Here is a 22,316-nt window from a genome sequence, read left to right on the forward strand (position 1 = left end):
AGCGTTTGAAAACCGGGTACCCGCGGGTACCCGGTTTTCAAACGCTTTTTTCCGGGTTCGGTTCTGGGTAAAACAAAGAGGATGCGGGTCGGCTCGCGGGTATTGCATAATAAATATATTAAAATAATAATAAATTAGTTTAATGTTTAAAATCCTCAGACCTCTCCCCCGCGGGACCGCGCATCAATCTGCTGCTGTGCGCGCCACATTCGAAATGGCTGAGGTGGAGCTCTCTAGCGGAGAATACAGCATTTTCAATAACACTTCCTCAAGAGCGAAATCCAACGTCTGGGAGGCTTTTGGTGTCATCCTGGATGGAGGAAATAACCAACATCCCACTCTTTTTGAGACAAATATGCAACTGCGTGTGTTAATAATTGCACGTTTTCAGTGCTCATATATATGCGGGTTCGGGTCGGGTTGCGGATCTTGTGCCGTCGGGTCGGGTTGCGGAACTAATTGGCAATATGTGCGGGTAGCGGGGCGGGTTCGGTATTGCACGTCGCGGGTGCGGGGTGGGAGCGGGTCTTGAAAATCAGACCCGTGCAGGACTCTGCTCTGACACCCCTGTGGCCCCCCTAACAATGAAAAGTTTTTTTTTTTTTTTTTTAAATGTATATTTTCTGGTACTCGGTTTGCCAAAGACCGCAGGATTTTGTTTCTGTAATGTGAGATTGTGCAGACACCCTTATGTAAAGTAGAGATGTAACTGTTCATTGCCTTTATTTTTATATAAATATGGTGTTAGCGCAAACATTGCACTATAACTTAAGCTGAAGCTAACAGTAATAACTATAAGATATATCTGAAATAAATAAGTGTACTGAAACAAATACCAATAACTGTATTACATTTTTACGTTCTTATTATACATCCATGGAAACGACTCGCTGGTATCTCGAGCTGAGCGCTCATTGGTGGTTTTTACCACGTGCTGGTGATGAAACTCTCCAATTGGCTCGGCAAAAGTTTGTTGTTGTTTTGTGTCAGTTTTACGTCGCCCCCTCCATTAAAAGATCAACAGGCTTGTTTGAGACAAGCGAGACCTGCGCAGACCTGCGCAATTTCGATCAACGTCTTGCTAGTGCGTTGCATGATGGTTAGTCATTTTGTCCGACTTGCTCTGGAGGCTCGCCTACATGAGACGTTGAAATCTCGCGGGACAAAGACGCCCGCAGCCTTGAGAGCGAGGCGGCGCAGTTCCTCTCCACGGGCTGCGGAAGCGAAATGCTTGATGGGAAACGACCGTGAAATCCTTTACTCTGAAAATGTGTGTCCTGTAGATCCCCACATTCACCACAAACCCACATTCAGGATTGTGAATTTTAAATAATTTAACTCCTGAATATCTTCACACAAAACAATACAAATAATTGTTATTTATCAAGATCTAGCCATTTATGAAATAGCTTTCTTAATAGCTATGTTGTTAGTATAACCTTAAGAAATGAATTGCACATAATAATTCCCACGGAGCTGTGAGCACTTATACATTTATGTGACGCTTTTCCACTCATCTTCCAGTTGTCGGTTTTCCTCTGTTGAAATGGACCAGCTGTGAAGGTGGGGGAGGGGCTTTTATACGCGAGTAGTGAAAACACTTCCGCGTAGTCTGCTCTCGTGTATCCTCCCTTTCGTCTCCTCCCGCACCCCTCCTCCCTCACCCCTCCTCGACTCCTCCGTGTGCATTTCAGCTATTGGGACGTCCTTCAAAATGGCGTGTCTTGATCGATGTCCGGGTCAAGTCCCGGAGGAGGGGAAGAGAGGAGGCGAGGAGGGGTATTGGGATGAGGCTAGAGGTTTCTCAATTCTTAAATGTCCCCTGATTAAATTGAATGATGAATAAACAGGGTATGAATACACCAGATATACACAGCAGCCTGTGAGTATGAACAGTGTGTATGAATATGCTAAGATATATAAAGTATGAAAACGGTAAGTAGTGCAAGTATAGTATAAAATATATAGATATTAATTTCATGATGATAAACATTGTGGAACGATGATGAAAAATGTGAACGGAAGGGGCGACGTAAAACTGACACAAAACAACAACAAACTTTTACCGAGCCAATTGGAGAGTTTCATCAGCAGCACGTGGTAAAAACCACCAATGAGCGCTCAGCTCGAGATACCAGCGAGTCGTTTCCCATCAAGCATTTCGCTTCCGCAGCCCGTGGAGAGGAACTGTGCCGCCTCGCTCTCAAGGCTGCGGGCGTCTTTGTCCCGCGAGGGGGTGTCCCTGGGAATTGATTTTTACCAAACAGAAGGTGAAGTTAAAATGTCCCAAAAGAAATATATAGGCAAAATCCTAGAGAGATTTGAAATGCAGGATTGCAAGGCCAGGGGGACCCCATGTGAGCCAAAACTTGAACAAACAGTTGATTCTGAAAAATTGACAGACCCAACTAAATACAGAGAGGCAGTGGGAAGTTTAATTTACTTGTCCACATGTACTAGACCAGATATAGGTTTTGTGATCAGTAAACTATCTCAGCACTTGGCTGAACCAACAGAGGAACATTGGAACACAGTAAAACATGTGTTCAGATATCTAAAAGGCACAACAGAACAGGAGTTATGCTTTAAGATAAATTACAGAGAGGCACTAGGTCTAAAAGTGTACTGTGATGCTGACTGGGCATCAGATGCAACAGACAGGCGTAGCACATCAGGATATTGTGTCAGTCTAAGTAAAGGAAGCTCTCTGATCTCTTGGAAAACAAAGAAACAACCAACAGTGGCATTATTCACCTGTGAGGCAGAATACATGTCTTTAGCATCAGCTATACAAGAATGTATCTATTTAGATCAGCTACTCAAAGGTATAGAAACATACCAGTATGCACAAACAAAGGTGTACGAGGACAACCAAGGTACTATAGCCCTTGCCAAAAACCCAGTAAACAGGCAAAGGAGCAAACACATTGATATTAAGTACCATTTCATTAGGGAAACTGTAAATAACGGAAAGTTAACTTTGGAGTACTGCCCTACTGAGTTAATGATTGCTGATGTCATGACCAAGCCAGCTACAAAGCTACAACTAAAGAGGTTTGCTCAAGACATGTTTGGCACTTAAAAGTGCACGAGTGTATTCACATTGTTAAGGCAAAAGAGAAGCCTTATTATATTGTTGTTTTGTTTTCATGTAACCAATGGAGTTAAGGTTGAGTGGGAGTGTTAAGTATTACTTTGTAATAGCACCCTAACTCCATGTTTAATGGTACGTCCCATGTACACCCTTACTCCATGTTTAATGGTATGTCCCAGTGTGACGTCATAAGCAAGCGTGGAGCGATATATCTCTTGTTGTTGATTACGCAGCACTACCATGCTGCTGGTTCCTAGCCCTGAATAAATGGATGAGAGAAGAACAATGACTACGCATACTTTATTAGTTTAACAATAACAATGGACTTTATCTTTATGTATTTATTATATATTACCCCCTCAGGCTGATTTTGTAAAAGGACATTAACCCTTGTTTGGTGTTTTTCCCTTATGTATCTAAAACAAATGACATGATAAATTACTTGTGTTTCTGCCCCTGCCATTGCTGCACAAGGTTGCAACATTGTAGATAAATTCAACCACCGACACCTGTCTGCTCTCACATTCTTCTATTCTGCAAATTTGGGGTGGGACACAATAAATAAAGCTTCGCCAGTTTGTTTGTTTTTATTGCACAGTCAAGACATAACAATAACGGCATCACGCTGTTCCAGGTGTGTCGTATGCATGTAAATTGAAGTTAAATAAAAGTGTGAAATGTAAATAAAGTGTAAGTAGTTTCAAAACAATGTAACAGTGGCAATATATATAGCAGCAGACACACCTTAGTGCAAGTTAGGTGTCAGTATTAAAAAACAGTGGCAATATATTTATATAATAACAATAGAAAATCGTTACCACTCTTATTATTGTGGTCTTTAATTTTTGTATAGTCCTGCCTGAGTTTCTTTATTTTTACCCGGCATCCGTGTGCACTGTGCACGATTCCCAGCTCAAGTAGCTTTTGCGAACATCGCTCAAAAACATTTGGAGTTGGGAACTGCTTTCTGTAGAAGCTGCTGCATCCCGTCCTCAGAGTAAATTGCCAGAAGCGCCGACACTTCCTCATCATTCCACCGCTCCGGTGTTGTAGTACGTGTGGTCATAACTGCTTTAAAGTACAACAAAACTACTCGCTCAGGTGTGGATGTTGTTTTGTAGCGAGGAAAAAAATGTCTGCCTAACAAAAAAAATTCAGAGTCTAACGGGGCGTGGTTTGCAATTCGCCCAGCCAATAGAAATAGAATAGAAATTGGCACTCTTTTATCACTAGGTTCGTACCACCTCTCTAGCAGGGACCAGTGTTGCCAACTTGGCGATTTTCTCGTTAAATTTGGCGGATTTCCAAACCCTCCGGCGACTTATTTGTGTCAAAAGCGACTAACGACTAATCTAGCGATTTATAATGGTGTTATTAGCGACTTTTCTGGTGTTTGGAGACTCACATTGTTCTGCAGTTAACGAGCCGCGGGTGCTGCCGTGAGCCCCGCCTCCCTCCCATAGTACTCACAGGCGCTCAGACTGACAGTTGCCTGGCCGCAGCAGAGCTGCTGCTGCAGTCAGAGCAGAGAGGAGACAACCACACTCCCCCGCGTCGAGACTGCAAATGAATTGCGCATGCGCCAACTGCCAAGCTGTCCTGGTTTTGAGTGGGATTAAAATGTAAATGTTTCTTCATTCACTTTCTAACTATAATAAATAACTGCCTTTGCTTTGCTTTGACTCACATAGCCTCAGTCACTCAATCACCTCGTCCACTGTGTGTGTGCCTCTCTGTGACAAGCTAAACATCTCTGTGACAAGCTAAACATCATGATGCTTTCCTGGAGAAGTCCAGAATGTGATCATTGAAGGGTTGGGAACGTTTTTTGTACTCCCCTCTATCATGCTCTTTCCTACAGCCGCCATTACATGATATGCAAATTAGGCGATGACGTCATTTAGCGACTTCTGGCGACTTTCTGGACAGCCAATAGCTACTTTCCCTACTATGGGGTTGGCAACACTGGCAGGGACTGACAATGGCCAAAAGAGTTCCCGGCACTGAGTAGTCCCGGCGGTGTGAAAGCCACATTATTGGTACTAACGGAACTAAAGAACCAAAGTACCAGGGAAAGTCCTGCGGTGGGAATGCGGCTTTTGATTCTGGGAAATTGTGATGAAGCCTCGCCCTTTTCCTGTAAATGAAAGTGAAAGAAACAAGTAAGTTATATAACTCAGTTATCAGCTCAGATATTTAGTTCCAACCATGGAGGGAAGAAGACAGACATAGTAGGTACTCTTTTTGACTGCCCTGTTTAAGAATAATCTATTCAATGATGGTGACTAGAATATTTATAAGTAAAAGAAAAGAAAGGACTGTGTCAGTGATAATAAATCTGAGCATAGTCATACTGACATATTTTATTTTACATGTCTCTTTGTATTATATAGGAATTTGTTAAATCTTTCATTTGTTATTATAGGAGTAGGCTCAACTGTATACTTTCCATTCAATTTTAAGTGTTGCTATAATAATGTATTTTGCTTGTAAGTTTGCGGAAGTCAATCCCTTCTTTGAAACCAGTCAGAGGTGAGGCCCTTTGGTCGTGACATCCTGGCTCATACTCTGAATTTCGTATATTGCTCTATTAAAGTAGGTCTTTTTGTCCATCTGAATAAAGTTGATTTGAAACAGAGTTACATTTGAACCATTAATAAAACTAGTCAGAAGTATCTGTTGGATGTTTCCACAATGTAGCTTTAAAATGCCAAATCAAGCACAAGATATGACTTATAATATCCAAACTTTGCTTGATTGTTTTTGCATTAAAGTGCAAAAACGCATCCTCATTGCTTTATTTCTTTATTGTTCATTGTAGGTATTTTATAAGGGAGCCTCACCTTGAACTAACCCAGCGTGTTACAAAAAAATGATTCCAGTTTGACAACATGATAACACGGATGACTTGATATCGATGTTGAGGTTATGATTAAGTGTACATTGGCTGTATTGTTATCTAAATATGTTGCGAGTGTTTCAATCTTGGAGAGTATACTTGAAGTCTTTTATTTTAAAATGTGTTAGTGAGAGTAAGATTGAAAGAGGTAACTCCTAATTTAGTAAAGTTCTAATCATTGGTATTGGAATAGGGACGTAAGACTTTTCCCTAGTTTCAGCTTCCATAAATGTAAATATGTTCTGCTTTACTCCATCATATATGAGGATACATTAAATATCTATTTAAATAGTTGAACCAGCTATATAAAGATGTGACTTGGATTTTCGGAAATTGTGATGAAGCCTTTTCCTGTAAATGAAAGTGAAAGAAACAAGTAAGTTATATAACTCAGTTATCAGCTCAGATATTTAGTTCCAACCATGGAGGGAAGAAGACAGACATAGTAGGTACTCTTTTTGACTGCCCTGTTTAAGAATAATCTATTCTATTATGGTGCCTAGAATATTTAAAAGTAAGTAAAAGAAAAAAAGGACTGTGTCTGTAATAGTAAATCTGAGCATAGTCATACTGACATCTTTTATTTTAAATTTCTCTTTTTATTATAGGAATTTGTTAAATCTTTCATTCGGTTACTATAGGATTAGGCTCAACTGTATACTTTCTATTCAATTTTAAGTGTTTCTATAATATCTTATTTTGCCATGATCAAGTTCAACAAATGAAAAGGAAGAAAGAGAAGAAGAAGGGTTAGTTTGTTTTGGCTATACACACATTACAATGGAAGACTTCGATCCTTAATAGTTGTATATTGGGCTTAATTGGCATTAAGTTAGAGCAGCATTTTACATTAATCTCCATACATACTCTTATTAGCTTTACTTTTTGGAAATAATTAGTTTAAGGATTTTGGTCCTTATGCTTAACAACTACAGTACATCAACGTATTTGCTTTAATTTCTTGCTGTGAATGTTGTCTTCCTGAACAGATGAATCATGTTTTGCCCGGGTTGTGGTATTAAAGTGGAAAGCTCATATAACTTCTGTCCTGGTTGTGGCTTCAAGTTATCGGACTTGATTCGAAATCAGAACCATGGTAAGTTTTCCATTTTCTTTTGGTTATTGGTTGAAAAATATGCAGAATTGTTGTTAATTGCATCATTTCTGTCGAGATCAACACGGCAAACTATTTTATGATTAACCAATACACTGTATGTTAAATCACTTATTTTAGACCTTATCTTAAAGTGTATATGCTGGTGTCACATAAAACCATAAAACAATTTTGCAGGTGGACTTTAAACCACAATGATAAATAAATAATAGGCCTCTACACCCAATATTCTTCTGAAGAAAATAAAAGTGTTTTTTAAAATAACAAACCAAACACATGTGTGATTTATCTATATGGTAGTTGAAGGTTCAGTTTAGTTTGCCTCTAAACTGAAACAGTTTGTTCTTTCTCATACTGTTACCATAACTAAAACTGACATTTAGGTGGTTGGATTTCATACTAATAAGTCACACATTTGTTTCCAAGATGTGTCCACGTCAGCACATCAACCCTCGATCACTGCTCAGGAGAAGAACCAAAAGGAGGAACAAGACCAGGTTTCGACAGATGTTGATGAAAAACAAGAAAACACTGCCCAGATAAAGGTGAAAAGGCTAAGAAACTGTTTTTATATTGCAATATTTTCCTACTTTTTAAAAGTATTAAACCTTGAATTAAACCAACAATTAATAGCAATAAATATAATAGAAATTCAATACAGAAATAGTCCATGCAATGTATTTTCACAGTCACAGCAACCTTTACTCCCTCTTGCTTTAATGAAAGATTATTCTGTCGTTTGGTTTACACCAACATTATCGACAGCAGTAAACAAGCTCATACAAATGGGAACAGGTTTGTATTATGGCAGGAATGTGTTACAAGCTCCACCAGCTGCAATCACAGTAATACAAATATAGTTACATCTACACTTCTTCATGCTATATTTACATTATTCATAGTTTTAACTTCTTATTATGAACTTATGTTATCATGTGAATTAACTCAGAGAAAAGTTAATGAATCTGAAACTGATATGTGTTAAGCTAACTATTTAGTCTCTTTTCAGGGTCAGCTGGCCAGTGATGACTTGGAGCCAGACAAAGATGGGGCGACAGCACAGGACCCATCAGATAAGACTGCCAGCCAAGCCACACTGGAAAAAGGAGCAATGCCCTCATCCCCCAAACAGACACTCGGAGTTGCAGAAGCAGTAACCACCAAGAAGACACAAGTTATAGATACTCTAAAAGAGGAAGAGAGGCTTGCTGCTACAGCACCTGAGAGTAGAGCTCAACCATGCAGAGAGGCGGTTCCTGGATCAAACCTATCTGTTTGCTTGACACCACCCTCCTCTACACAAGCAGGCGATAAACCGGCGGAGCAACAAACAGAGGCCCCATCAGATAATAGTAAAGACGACAGTCCTCATGCTGAGAAGCCAAGTGATATTACCTTGAAGCCGTTGTCTAACTCTGCGTCAAATCTAAAATCAACTACAGAAACATTCTCCACTGCACCGGAAACACCTCAACAATGTGATTCTGTCACAAAGCAGTCGATATTTGAACAAGATGAAGATAAGACAATCTCTCATGACATACACAATCTATCTGGGAGACCAGATGACAATCACACCAACAGTGAACAACATACATTTCCTATACAAACTGACAGAAGAGAAGACGAAGCAGCCAGAGACCAGAGTAACTCAGATGACCCTAATACCAAAACTACTGAGTTTTCCGCTGATCAACATTCAGTAACAAAGGCAACTGCTCAAAGCACTAAGGTATTTATCAGTCAAATGCATATTTTTAACCCCTCAACTTTACAGCTCATGACAAAATATGTATTCTTAATGTTCTTAATTATTTTTATAGGAATACCTATTTAATTAAATTATTTGATAGATGTGATTTTGTTTGTAATAACTTTTAATAGTTGCATATCAACAACAATGTTGTTATGATCTTCGTCAGTCTGGCATCATGGTTTTTGAAAAATCATGAATACAGGATAAAACTGTGTAATACTAATTGACAGTGTATTTACTAATCATGTTCAGTTAAAAAATGGGAAGTCTTTCCGTTTTTGTAAATCAACCAAATTCCCATAGATGTGGTCATCTTGATTCTCTGATCAGGACTTGGTTTAATCTTTAACCTTTTATTTTTTACACAGGCTGAGGAACCCAAATCAGATAAGTTTATAAACACAGAGGCAGAGAAACAGCAGCAAGGTAACAGTGATGGAGTTGTCTCCAGGTCAAAACCCTCCTGCCCTCCTGAAAAAGTGGGTATTCAAGTGGCAGCAAATATCTTGGAAACATCTGTTGACCCTCAGACACCAGCACCACAAACGTATGTTTTGGGTTATAAGAACTTTTTTAGTTTTTTCTAATTTACTCATTATAAAATGTACACCAAAAACAGATCAAGTGCTATCACTCTATTTTAGTCTTCTTTTTATGGTGTTTCATTGAATTTCTAAACAAGTAACGCTATCTGTTACAAAAACATTTTTGATATTGTATTATTGATTTTATAAAGAAAATATGAAGTTAACGTTTATCTACTTGATTTCTCTTTTTTAGTTTACCAAACAGTGAATGTATTCCTGTGATCTTCCATGCGGTCACTTCCAAAGATTTTCATTTGGATCCAGGAAAGGATGAGATTATCTTAATGTCTGGAGACATATTTGGAGATTGGCAGAGCAATGGCCTGAAAATGTCCTTCTCTAGGTATGAAACATATATTTTAACAATTATACCTGCACAACTGTCCTTTCAATTCTTCCCCAAGGAAAATATCGAATCAAATTGTGATTGTGTGTGTGTGTGTGTGTGTGTGTGTGTGTGTGTGTGTGTGTGTGTGTGTGTGTGTGTGTGTGTGTGTGTGTGTGTGTGTGTGTGTGTGTGTGTGTGTGTGTGTGTGTGTGTGTGTGTGTGTGTGTGTGTGTGTGTGTGTGTGTGTGTGTGTGTGTGTGTTTTTAAAGGTACTCTTACTTTTCCGGCAGCATTGCAACTACTCAGTGGATTGTTTGCTTTGAAAATATGGGTTGATCACATCTTTGCCTATCCCATCTCTAATGATAAGTGTTGATTTTCACAGGTCTCTAGGGGAAAAGATATATCTGGTTGAAGGACGTGTTATGATTCCCAAGAACATCATTCATGAGAGCATTCCCTACAAATACTTAATTCGCAAGTGCAGTAAAAAAGACAACAAAACCATGTATGAGACAATCTACCAGAAAGATGGTAATGAATTGGTCAACAGGTGCCTGGCGATCAAAGAGGACCTTTTAACACATGAAGGTAATCTAACTTTACTTCCATACACTAAGGCTAAACAGCAACTTCTATTTATGTTTATAGACTAGAGCCTGAACCAATAAATAACCTGGGCAGGTATTGGACATTATCAGTTTACTGGAGACAGATTGGTATTGGCATATACTGTATTTCTTACCAATAATTAACAAGAAATTGCAGTACAGAAATGTCTCAAAATATGCATTTTAGGTAACTTAGTCAACAGTGTTTTTCATTGTTCCAGTGGACTACAAGTTTGTTTGTAGGTCAGCAAGGTGATACTGAGATTTAGGAAAGCTGCTGACATCCAAGTATTAAGATGCTGTTTGTGCAATGCTAGAAAGAGGGCTGGTGATTGAGGGATGGGCTTTTAAGACATATTGTAAATGTTTCTGTTTCTCTTTATCCAATCAGCTTTACATTATTGTAGTTTAAGTCTGCTAATATAATTATTTTACCAAATTATAAACATTTTGTGTTTCTTGGAATATGACATTTTGTTCAGTAAAAGCTTATATCAAGGAAATGATAATACAGTTTAATTTGGTTAAAAGTCTCTGTTCCGTTGACAAAACTCTCAATCTAAACAGCAAAGAGGATTAAATCTTCGTAAAATCAACAACAACAAAAACTAATTTCATCCCATATGGACCAAGTCCGGGTGCATTACCCCTTTCATTTTGTTCTTTTTGACTTTCAAGGGGAGTGGCACCAGTATGATGATATGATCCATCCAGAAATGAAAAAGACTTATTGGCCCGGGAGTCTTTCGCCCAAAGACATTGTAATGAAAGGCAGAGACCTGGCTGGCAGGGAGATGCTGAATATCATTTTCGACCTTCTTACAACTTGGAATGAACCAAATGTGAACAACTTCTTTGTACTGCTACAACAGTTGTTTTATACATACAGCCATCCTGTACTTCACTATGACAGAAAAAGGCCATGGGGACTACCATACGGTATTGAGCAGGTAACCCTTAAGGATATTGTTCTTAAAAAGTACATGTTTCCCGTGGACACAAATTGAATCGATTTCAGAAAGAATTACCATTGAACTGTAAGTAGTGGACACTGGTTATTACTATATTCCTTTACATTTTCTAGGTTGAAGTCCTTCTCAAAGGTGTTCTGGAGGAAAACATCAATTGCCAGCTCAGAAGGCAGAAACAAACAACAAAATCCCTTTCACCGCTGCATACAGGAGTTGTTTCTTTGCTCCTTTACAGCAAGTATCTGAAAGATGACATGAAACATCAACTATCTAATCTCTGCAATCTACTTTGCCTGCCCAAGATGCAACAACACACATTCTCCTCTTTCTGGAAAGAATTTGAAATCCCTTTCGCCGATAAAAAAAGGTAACTTATATGCAATATATCATCATTATGAGAATAAACATTATAATTCAGAAATATAAATTAATAAATATATAAGGAAAAAAGTACAAAATATGAAAAGTTTACTTTAGCTTATTCACCTTGTAAATATAATTGGTCAGATGAGCTTGCCAGTTGATCTCACACATGATTTAAAAATGTGATTTATCTTCAAGTCTATAGCAGTTATAAAATAGTACTTAGCCACAAAATACAAATATAACAATGATAAGTCTCAAGCGTTATTGTGAATTTTGTTTAAACATCACGAACATTTTGCACAATTTATTTTTTTAATTGGAAAGATTCTGAGAAATAAAATGGCATAGGGCTTAAGACTAATATTGTATTGATGCAACAGGCAGAAACATTTATTCAACGAGACACCCCAGGTGAATAGGGTAATTTGTTTTAACTTAAAGGTATCAGCTAGAGTACATTTCTCCAGTTAATTACTTACAATAAGGCAATTGTTTTTTGTATTACAAGTTTTCTGAAATAGCATGTTTAAATATGCAAATTATCCATTATCTCATTAAATATGCACATATTTTAACACATTTCAGGAATCGAAATCTGAATTTTGGATAAAGCCAGGTTCAAACTTCTTGTTTCATTTTGTAGTCATATTAGTATCTAAGGCTTTTACAGAAGGGATATTGGATATCTCTTTGTATCACTCCATAAATCAGAAAATACTGTCAACAGCCCTAAAATATCAATTTTCGCCATGTTTTTAGGTATACAATGTTGTATAATTCAGGCTATGAATGATATATGAACAAACCCTTCTGTAAAAGCCTTCATAATATTGATAGGAATATAACTGGAAGGTTTGGTGTATGTACGTGCTACTGAAGTTGAAATTTCGAACTCAGAGTAGGATAAAAAACTCATTTTGAGAAAACGACCTTTAAAGATTGCAGTGAGGCGCTAGCTAAACCCTCTTGTTCTTTGGATGATAGCTTGCGCATCGACGCACTCCGTGAAGGTATTTCATGTTCGGGGTCATTTGTTTTTATATAACCTTGCTTCGTGCAAGTGACAATAGTAGTCGTCTTCTCTGTGAACGTTTTTTTCGCCGTTCTTTTGCCATTTTGAGATTTCAATTTCTAGCGGAAAGCTAACCAGGAACTGTTTTAGCACACCACGTGACGCATCTGAACGAATCACGTTGTCAGAAATTGACAGCAGCCAATGAGATTTTGTTTCTTGGTTTAAGACCCCTTTGTGCTTTCACGATTGGTTGCTAATACAAAGGAAATGACCATATTTGGATCTGATGAGATTGTGCAGGAGAGACACAGCTTTCCAACGATATCTCTGTTGACATGGTGCACACAGCGGTCGCGGTACTTTATGTTACGTTAGAATGCTAACTTTTGGTGAATTTAGGATAAATCTACAGACGCAAATAGACAAATTATAGTAAAATAAACCCTTAAATGTGTATTTTGTACGTTTTCCTTCCAAAAGCCTGAAAGAAAACATGTTACAGAATCAAAATACTTGAAAAACGATGTTTTTGCCTGCCGTGTCTCGCCTTAAAACTCAAATACACTTTTTTAGTAAAACGTTTTTATAAGAGCCAGTTTGGCATTTATAACCCTTTGTCTTGTGTGTCATGTTTTTGAATCAGTTGTTATAAATTCTTTCAAATATAAAAACGAAATAATTGAATACATACACTTTCACATGGAACAGATCCTGAAAATTGTACGTAGACTGAGTGGAAATGTAACCAAGGAATGTATATAATGATATTATTTGCATTTATTATTATTTAATTCAAATATTAAAATACTGGTTTTCACTGTAAATATAATTAAACTAAACGTTATCTTCTACACTGTAAAGAGTTGCAGATGCTGTTGAGATTCTTAGCAACAATGCTAGAAAACACAATGTTGACAAGTGGGTCTTGGTCATCCCTCTTATTCACCTACTGAGAGGAGAAAGCAAGCCATTTGAGCCGGCTCCACCTGTCGTGAATCCACAGCTAGACTCCTGGACAGGTATGAGTGGGAGCAAGGGGACGCATTTCAACGGGGACAATTATGATAGGTAAGCACGTTTTTTTTCTCATTTAGAATGAAACTTCCTGTTGTTCTCGGGTCAACATTTTTGGGGTTAATTTTATGTTTATATTTTTTTATTTTGCGATCACTTTCATTAGGTTTTAGATTTTATTCCAATGTATAGCTATTTATACTACATGCTTTATAAATAGTCAAACCAGGAGGACACAAGTTGAAAGGAAGACAACCCAAGGATTAAGCTAGGATTATCAAAAGATGTATTTTGTCGCGGAACATTTAGAAAATTCTAGAGGATTTGTTATTATGAGCACATCAGTGGCCCTGTTACAATTTGTTTACTTTTAATACCAACAAAAACAAACCAGTGGATACTTTTTTTTTCTAGTATTTGTGAACTTGTGACATGGTCACCATTAAACAATTCTAACAACTCTTTCAAGGAGTGTTATCCGGATCATGAAAGACTATGCATACCTGACAGACATTGATCGACTTCTCGTGCACTCTTGGATGCCTCTGCTGCGTGTGGATGATTTCACAAGCTTCATAAAAAGTGTGCAAGTGGAACTTCTAGACATTCTTCATTACATGCAGTTCAGCATTCAATCAGGGACAAGTTACATGAACTACAAGGTATGTTCCCCTTAATTGACCTTAATCACTCGAGAAATAGAATATATATATATATATATATAAAAGTATATATATATGTTCAGTCTTCAAATTATGTGTGTTCTGTTATTTGGATTACTACAGGCTTTGAAAGATCTGGTATCTCATCTCAACAGAGAAAGCCATCTCATTGAAAGGTAAACAACCTATAGGCCTACATGTAATACAGTATCTCTGCCACAATGTCTAGGTATAACAACACCCTTTATGCATACACAACAATGATAAGAAATATTTTTTCCCCAGTTGTGATAACAAGTATGGAGAATGTTGCCTAAAAACAGCAGTCGGGCTTCTTGGTTCTGTGTGCCATCTCACCACAGATACAGAAAACTGGGAAGTTCCCATTTACTTCCTTGATCTGGTCTGTCTGATTGCCAAGGCATACGACCACACCGATTCCCAGGTGAGACTCACCAGTCAGTCTGCCTGACAGAGCACACTTTTATATAACTGTACCAAACCATTTGAAATACCTGGCTCAGCTCAAATATATATACATTAATGTGGATTAGTTTTGTACATTAATAGTTGTTTTTCTTCTACAAAACATTTGTTAGGAGGCAAGGTAGACAGCTAATCTAAAATGACTAGCTACGGTTTTATGTTTAAAACTTTAAATGCAACCAGAGCTTTTCTATTAATGCAGCATAAAATCAAAGCATAGAGATCTGTAATAACTCCTAACTACTGTTCCAGGCAAGAGCGCAAATACATGAAGAGATTTTCAGGGAGACATTACAAACTATGAGGGAATGGCGAAGAAATACTTTCAGAAACAAACTGCTCAATGAATGGAATCGTTTGCAGTTTTCTGTACCCCATGAAATCACGGTAAGCAGAAATGTGGGATAATGTATATGCCTAAGGCAATGAATAAGATTTGATAGGCAATGTTTATATAATGGGTTTTTTTGTAGTGTAAGTTTAGACTCTACTTTACTATGTGGATATACCAGATACATGCTTTATTGTGATATTCTGTATATCTAATCAAACAAAAAGTTGTCTGCAGTCATTTTGATTAACCTGACCTATTCAAATCTATACGTGTCTCTTTATAGGTATGGGAAAAGTTACTCTCACTATCCTTCAATCACGATGAACACACCTCTTCCTGGAGAACCACTTTCATGGAGGATTTTGAAGGCAAACTAAAACGAGTAAGACTGGATTTGTTTCAGTTTTTTTATACTTTAGAGATCTTGGATTTTGATTCTTAAATGTTCACATTTAAGAGACAAAAACAAAACTGAAAAAAGTATGCTTGTGTGCTAGGAACAACCAGTTGATCAAATTGGAATATACTCCAAAAAGATGGAAGAACTGAGCAAAACAAGTCCATTGTTATGCATCACAATGGAGAAATGTGCATTGGATGCGGTTGCGGCTATTTGTCAGGTAAGATTTTATTGTGAAGACGTTGAAAGCCAAGGTTTTATGTCTTTTTTTTAATTCATAAACAGTGAATAAGGATGAATTGCCAATTTGAGTTTTTTTAAACCAATTATTACTACTACAAGACTGTAATATGAATACCTGTAATAAATGGCTCCTGAAGACACTTAACCTTGTAGAGGGAGAAAACAATATGATTTTGATCATAAATAATATCACACATTGCTCTTGAAATTAATGCATTCATTCTATTTTTACACTCTACTTTTACACCCCACTATCTTTTAAACAAAACATGAAATGACAACTAATTTAATTTGCATACAATGACCAGTGTGTGGTGCCTTGTTTCTTTTTAGGATAAATCTGGCAAAGCTGTTTCAGCTCTAATTGAAAAACATGATATCAGAAAGTTTGGGAAGCTGATGTCTGTAATTGTACTGAAGACATGGCCCACATATGTGAATGGAGAATACATTGAAGGCGAGGACTTGATATTTGAGTATCTTGTTAATAATCCCATGGCCCAAACAGTCTTTCAAATGACAGGTAAATAGTTTTATATATGTGGAAATGTTTTGGAATCTTATTCTTCATCTGTTTCGCACGTGTGTGTGTGTGTGTGTGTGTGTGTGTGTGTGTGTGTGTGTGTGTGTGTGTGTGTGTGTGTGTGTGTGTGTGTGTGTGTGTCTGTGTGTGTGTGTGTGTGTGTGTGTGTGTGTGTGCGTGTGTGTGAGTTTGTGCGTGTCTAATTCGTTACAAAATTAAGTCATGACTGGCTGGCAGTTACTATATATTATAGATGATACTATAGGTCATCCTATGTAATTATTTTGTCATAGCACAATGTTTATTATTAACTGTTGTAGTTTATGCATGCTTGATTTACAGGTGTAGGAGGAAGACTGATCGACCAATTTTCAAATGAAGTGCAAATCAGGATGACTTTGGCTAGTTCAGCATTCAAATCTGTGTCACAGAAGTTCCTCAGTGGCGAGATCCAAATGAAAACTTTAGACCAAATCCTCCAGAAACAACATGAATTTGTTGGCTTGCTGAAGTTAGGTTAGTATGAATATCTGTCTATTTCAGCTGCTCTTACTCTTTACCTTTCTTCCCTTGACTCGTTCTTCTCCATTCCATTTTGCTTTTAATTCTTCTTCTGTTTTACATCCTCAAAGTATGATGCACATTTGTATCAGTTTAATACTTGTATTTTTGGGTTTATATCACAACCTGTTTATATGCTTTAGTGTTCAAAACACAAAATGTCTGCTTTTTTAAATGTCTCTTTGAGCCCCTCTACTGAAAAGCCCATTCTGCTCCGGTTGGCTTACTGGAACAATATACAGCAACCTTTGAAAAGTTATTTCTTAAGCTGTTAGTGGAGATACCAAGAAAATGGAAAAAAGATGGTAGACACATTGGATTAACACTAAAACATGTAGGTGTCATTACCTATTTGAGAATAGGACACACTGTAATACAATGGAAGTTGTTTAACATGTTTAATGAAAACATTTGATTAATGTTCATAAAAAATACAGTGTTACATGCGGACATTTTATAGAAAAAACAGGAAGAGAAACTGCAATATTTCAATTATATTAAGAACAACCAGAATAATTGAGAGAATTAAGTTGTGCTTTTTATTCTTTTTTGTTGCTAGTTAATGCTCCACATTCCAGTCCAGTAGGTGGCGGTAATGCACTAAATCGGCTGCCCATAGATCTAAAAAATATATGAAAAGAAGAAAGTGTCCAACAATCTAAACGTTGACTTTCTTTCAAAGTGCATGTCAAACCTGGGGCATTCATATTGAATGGGGCTTTGACTTTATTGAGCCCCTAAAATATTATATAGCTCCCATATTCATGATGCGTTGACTGTAGCATTGCTATTGTTAACACACGAGCACATACCTCGACCAAGCTAGGAGTAGGTAGCTGGAGCTGGAGGGCAAACAAGTAAGTAGGCCTAAGTAGAAAACTAAGCCAACATAGGAAGAGAAAGTCTCAAAACAGTGCGATAACCAGTGGTAACTAAGTACATTTACTCAAGTACTGAACAATTTTGAGGTACTTTTACTTTACTTGAGTATTTAAATGTCTTGCTACATTGAACTTCTACACGACTAAAATTCCGGGCCAAATCGTGTACTTTAACTCCACTACATGTATTTAATTATTTTAGTTACTAAGCAGATTTTGATTAATGATGTGAAATATAAACAACCCCTTAAAAAGGACTTTAGTTACACCTGGAGAAAATTCACAAGCTAACCTGCAGTATATAAAGTCATTAAAACTAGCTGCACCTTTACCAGCTTTGATAACACTTTAATGATCAATAATTATCAAAACATGTAACATATATTATTCTGAATCTGCACAATGACTACTTTTATTTGTGGTACTTTAAATATTTTGAATACCGTACTTTTACTTGTAACGTATTCATACACTGGTACTTCTACTTTTACTAAAGTACACAATCTGATTACTTCTCCAACCTCTGGTGATAACAGTTTGAAGATGGAACAGTAGGGGTTAGGACTGTTACACTTTAAAAAGGAGAAAGCACGTTCACATTTTTGTTCCGGTCGTCTGGATACTTCCAAGATTTTCATTATTTTAAGGATAAAACTATGCATCAAACTCTGATCGTCTGCAGTTCATTTTGTGAACCTGATGATACTCCAAGTACTATAGGACAGCTGTTATGAGCGTTCAGAAAATCAACGCGCATCCACATCAGTGATCTAATATCGTCTGCTAGAGAGGTGGTACCAAAAAAGTACCAATTTCTATTGGCTGGGCGAATTGCAAACCACCCCCCGTAAAACTCTGAAAAGTTTTTTGAAGCCGCCATTGTATTTGCTGGCATTAGCATTATTAGCATTACCATTAGCCCCGCGCACCAACGGAGAGAGAATAACTTATGGCAACACAAAATAAAACATGGGACTGATGAGGAGGTGTCGGCGTTCTGGCGATTTACTCGGAAGGCTTCAGTAGAAGCTGCTGGGACTCCCAGTCCCCAACTCCGGGGACTTCCGGCCGGGGACTTCGGGTGGCAGTATACGCCGTGAAGTTGTTTGCGGCCAGCCAGTAAACCCAAAGCAGACGAAGACGAAGTGACGTCAGCAGCTCATTTGCGTAATCTTTCCTCAGGGACAAGTACTCTGGTGTGAACATGATTGATACTTAGTGCCCGGGTACTAAGTGCAGGGGGGGTGCCAAGTACGGCAAAGTGCTTGGTGTGAAAGCGGCTAATGTTTAAAAGACCAAATTGTCCTACTTTATCTTGCTCTGCTCTCCGAATTTTAGAATGTTTACTCTCACTTATTCAGATTCTTAAAACTCCACCATTGAGACATCTGCTCTCAGTTTATTCTTATGCTTTTGATCATCTAACTATGTTCCTCTAGATGCGCTCTGTGATGATGGTCGTTGTAAAGATGGCAGCAACATGAGAAGATTACTGAAAATAAGAAAAGAGGAAGCAGAAGCTGTCCATAACGAGAAGGATCTGGTCAAGAGTCTTCTACAAATCTGCCAGGAGCTTCCACAACATGTCAAAAGTAGGTAACATTTGTATATAATTTCAAAGTGGGAAACATTTTTTAAATTTGCTTGTCAATCCTACGATGATGGTGTTCAGTCAGTTTGGTCATTGGTTTATGGTTAGCACAGTAAAGCTTCTAATACACTTGCCTTGCTTGGGGGTTGTTTTAACCACATGGGATCTTTTTATCCTGTGAAAAAGAAAACTACAGGTGCTTGATTTTAGCTCTGTGGTTCCTCTGCAGTGGCAAATAGCACCTATTCTGTATAAAAAGGTGATAAGCCCAGTTGATCTGACATGGCTTTAGTATCAAGTTGCTACACAATAAGCTCTTTCACACCGGAGTACTTTTCCCAGGAATAGTTCCGATAATTCTTAGGATTTTGCGTTCACATCAAAAAGATCTGGAACTAGAACCTAGTTTTTGCGAACCTTTTCACCCCAGATAGTCTCTGCTAGAAAGCAGGGACTTTCCTGTGGAGAAAAAGGTTCCAATTTCTGATTGGCTGGGCGAATTGCAAACCACGCCCTGTAAAACGCAGAAAAGTGATTTACTCGGAAGGCTTCAGTAGAACCTGCTGGGAAGACTCCCAGCTGCTTCTACTGAACCCAGTCCCCAACTCCGGCGGACTCCGGGACTTCGGGTGGCAGTTTACGCCGCAAAGTTGTTTGCGGCCTGCCAGTAAACCCAAAGCAGAAGAAGAAGAAATTACGTCAGCAGCTTCATTTGCGTAATCCTCCCTCAGGGACTTATTCCGGTGTGAACGCGATCTACTAGGACAGTTCCGGGACTAAAGAGTTCGGGGGGACTAAGTACTGGGAATTAAGTACGGCAAAGTACTTAGGCGCTTTCACACTGGAGTACTATTACCCGTACTTTTTCCGTTTAGTTCCGTTAGTGCCTGGAATTTTGCGTTCACACCAAAAAGAGAACTTAGTTCAGAGAACTTTTACCCACATTTTTAGACCCTGCTAGAGAGGTGGGACTATCCTGGGGAGAAAAAAGTACCAATTTCTGATTGGCTGGGCGAATTGCAAACCACGCCCCGTAAAACTCTGAAAAGTTTTTGAAGCCGCCATTGTATTTGCTGGCATTAGCATTATTAGCATTAGCCCCGCGCACCAACGGAGAGAGAATAACTTATGGCAACACAAAAAAAACATGGGAGCGGTGGAGTGATGAGGAGGTGTCGGCGTTCTGGCGATTTACTCGGTGTGGTATACTGTACTCGGAACTTCCGGCCGGGGACTTCGGGTGGCAGTATACGCCGTGAAGTTGTTTGCGGCCTGCCAGTAAACAAAAAGCAGAAGAAGAAGAAGTGACGTCAGTGGCTTCATTTGCGTAATCTTCCCTCAGGGAACTTATTCCGGTGTGAACGCGATCCGCTCTTAGTTCCATGGGGGTACTAAGTGCTGGGAACTTATGGCACATTTCCACTGCAGCGGGTAGCCCCGTTTAAGCGTCCTTAATCGTCCTCAAGCGGCCAGGCCAGTTTTTGGTGGGCTTTCCATATAGCGTAGCACCGGCTAGCGGGTACTTTTTCCGGCCCCATAAAATCGTGGTTCTATCAGGCCAGGGCCAGGGCTGAACTAGTGACGTCAACACTCTCGACTGCTGATTGGTCAGAGAGAATCGTCACAAGATCGCGCGCGAGATCCCTAATGCGAGATCCCTAGCGTCGCATATATATCTAGAAGCAAGCTTGCAGCATTTTTATACACAGCATTTTTGTAAACGGAGGAGCTACAAAAATGGCAACGTCAAAGAAAAGCACACCGTGTTCGGCCGAGGAGGTGACGACGTTCCTACATCTCATTGGGGATGATAAAATCCAGCGGGAGCTCGACGGAACAACTCGAAATGTGAACAACAAAAAAAGCCGATCGCCCCGCCACACTGCGTTGCTACCCCAGGTCCTAAACTGTAATGGAAATGCGCCACGGCCTTGGATGGCCAGCGAGGCAGCCCGAGGCCTGAGCGAGGACGCTTAAACGGGGCTACCCCGCTGCAGTGGAAATGTGCCATTAGTGCTGGGAACTAAGTACGGCAAAGTACTTGGTGTGAAAGCGGCTCTTGGTGTGAAAGCGGCCCTTTTTATATTGAAAGTGACCTGTTTAGTTCTTTGTATATTTGGATAACTATAAATGATATAGTAGATTTAAGATTGAGGGAACAATTATAAGGACCTGTTAATAAACTTACATTCCATATAATAAAGCATATTTTCAATCAACAGTTGACTACAATGGGTTGGACAAAAAAAATCATCAGAACATTGAGATGATGAATCTGAATGAATTTATGAAACCTCACATTCTTGATGGACAGACCTCAGCTTCAATTGGGAAGGTCACTTTTTTCAACCTATGCGATGCTACCCGTCAAATGGCGTTAGAACTTCATGCCATTAAAGACAGTGCAATCTTCAAGATGTGCTGGACGAATCAAGTGGAAGAGCTGTCAAGAGACCGACCAGATACAGATGACACTGAACAATTCCATGTAAATGAGGAACTCTACACTTTTGACCTGATCTACAGTAAAATATTCCAGAGCTGCTACAGCAAGTACAGAGGGCTTTATGATGGTCTGAAGAGTGGCGATCTGTTTCTGGAGGAAATAGACTGCATCTTTGAGGACTACAGAGGAAAGTATGAAGAGTTGCAGAAGGATTTTGATATGATGTGCAGAATAAATCCATCTGATAACAGAAGATGGGTCAGGGGAAGGATTCAGCAAATCCAACAGTACCATGATCTTGGTCTTGCAATGGAATCTGCCATAATCATCATGGATATCAGGAAAACAATATGTCCAGAAGGAGACTTCAAAGTACTTGAGAAATTGCTGCAAATGGTATGATAAATAACAATTTAAAGTCAGGAAATTGAAAT

At 38.7% G+C, this 22,316-nt stretch overlaps 1 protein-coding gene across 1 annotated transcript in view; it reads left to right on the forward strand.

The window, feature by feature from the left end:
• The first annotated feature begins 5,293 nt into the window (after nt 1-5,293).
• LOC117537038 (E3 ubiquitin-protein ligase rnf213-alpha-like) overlaps nt 5,294-22,316 on the forward strand; it is a 55,834-nt gene continuing 38,811 nt past the window's right edge. Inside the window, 20 exon segments of the mRNA XM_034202245.1 lie at nt 5,294-5,325; nt 6,983-7,089; nt 7,534-7,652; nt 8,117-8,839; nt 9,232-9,410; nt 9,644-9,793; nt 10,164-10,369; nt 11,068-11,339; nt 11,474-11,727; nt 13,603-13,809; nt 14,225-14,417; nt 14,541-14,593; nt 14,703-14,862; nt 15,156-15,290; nt 15,521-15,619; nt 15,735-15,857; nt 16,214-16,403; nt 16,746-16,919; nt 19,285-19,437; nt 21,659-22,278. Of these exon segments, the coding sequence (XP_034058136.1) occupies nt 6,990-7,089; nt 7,534-7,652; nt 8,117-8,839; nt 9,232-9,410; nt 9,644-9,793; nt 10,164-10,369; nt 11,068-11,339; nt 11,474-11,727; nt 13,603-13,809; nt 14,225-14,417; nt 14,541-14,593; nt 14,703-14,862; nt 15,156-15,290; nt 15,521-15,619; nt 15,735-15,857; nt 16,214-16,403; nt 16,746-16,919; nt 19,285-19,437; nt 21,659-22,278 (4,110 nt within the window). The 5' untranslated portion in view covers nt 5,294-5,325; nt 6,983-6,989.

Source organism: Gymnodraco acuticeps, unplaced genomic scaffold (assembly GCF_902827175.1).
Source record: "Gymnodraco acuticeps unplaced genomic scaffold, fGymAcu1.1, whole genome shotgun sequence".
NCBI classification, from domain to species: domain Eukaryota; kingdom Metazoa; phylum Chordata; class Actinopteri; order Perciformes; family Bathydraconidae; genus Gymnodraco; species Gymnodraco acuticeps.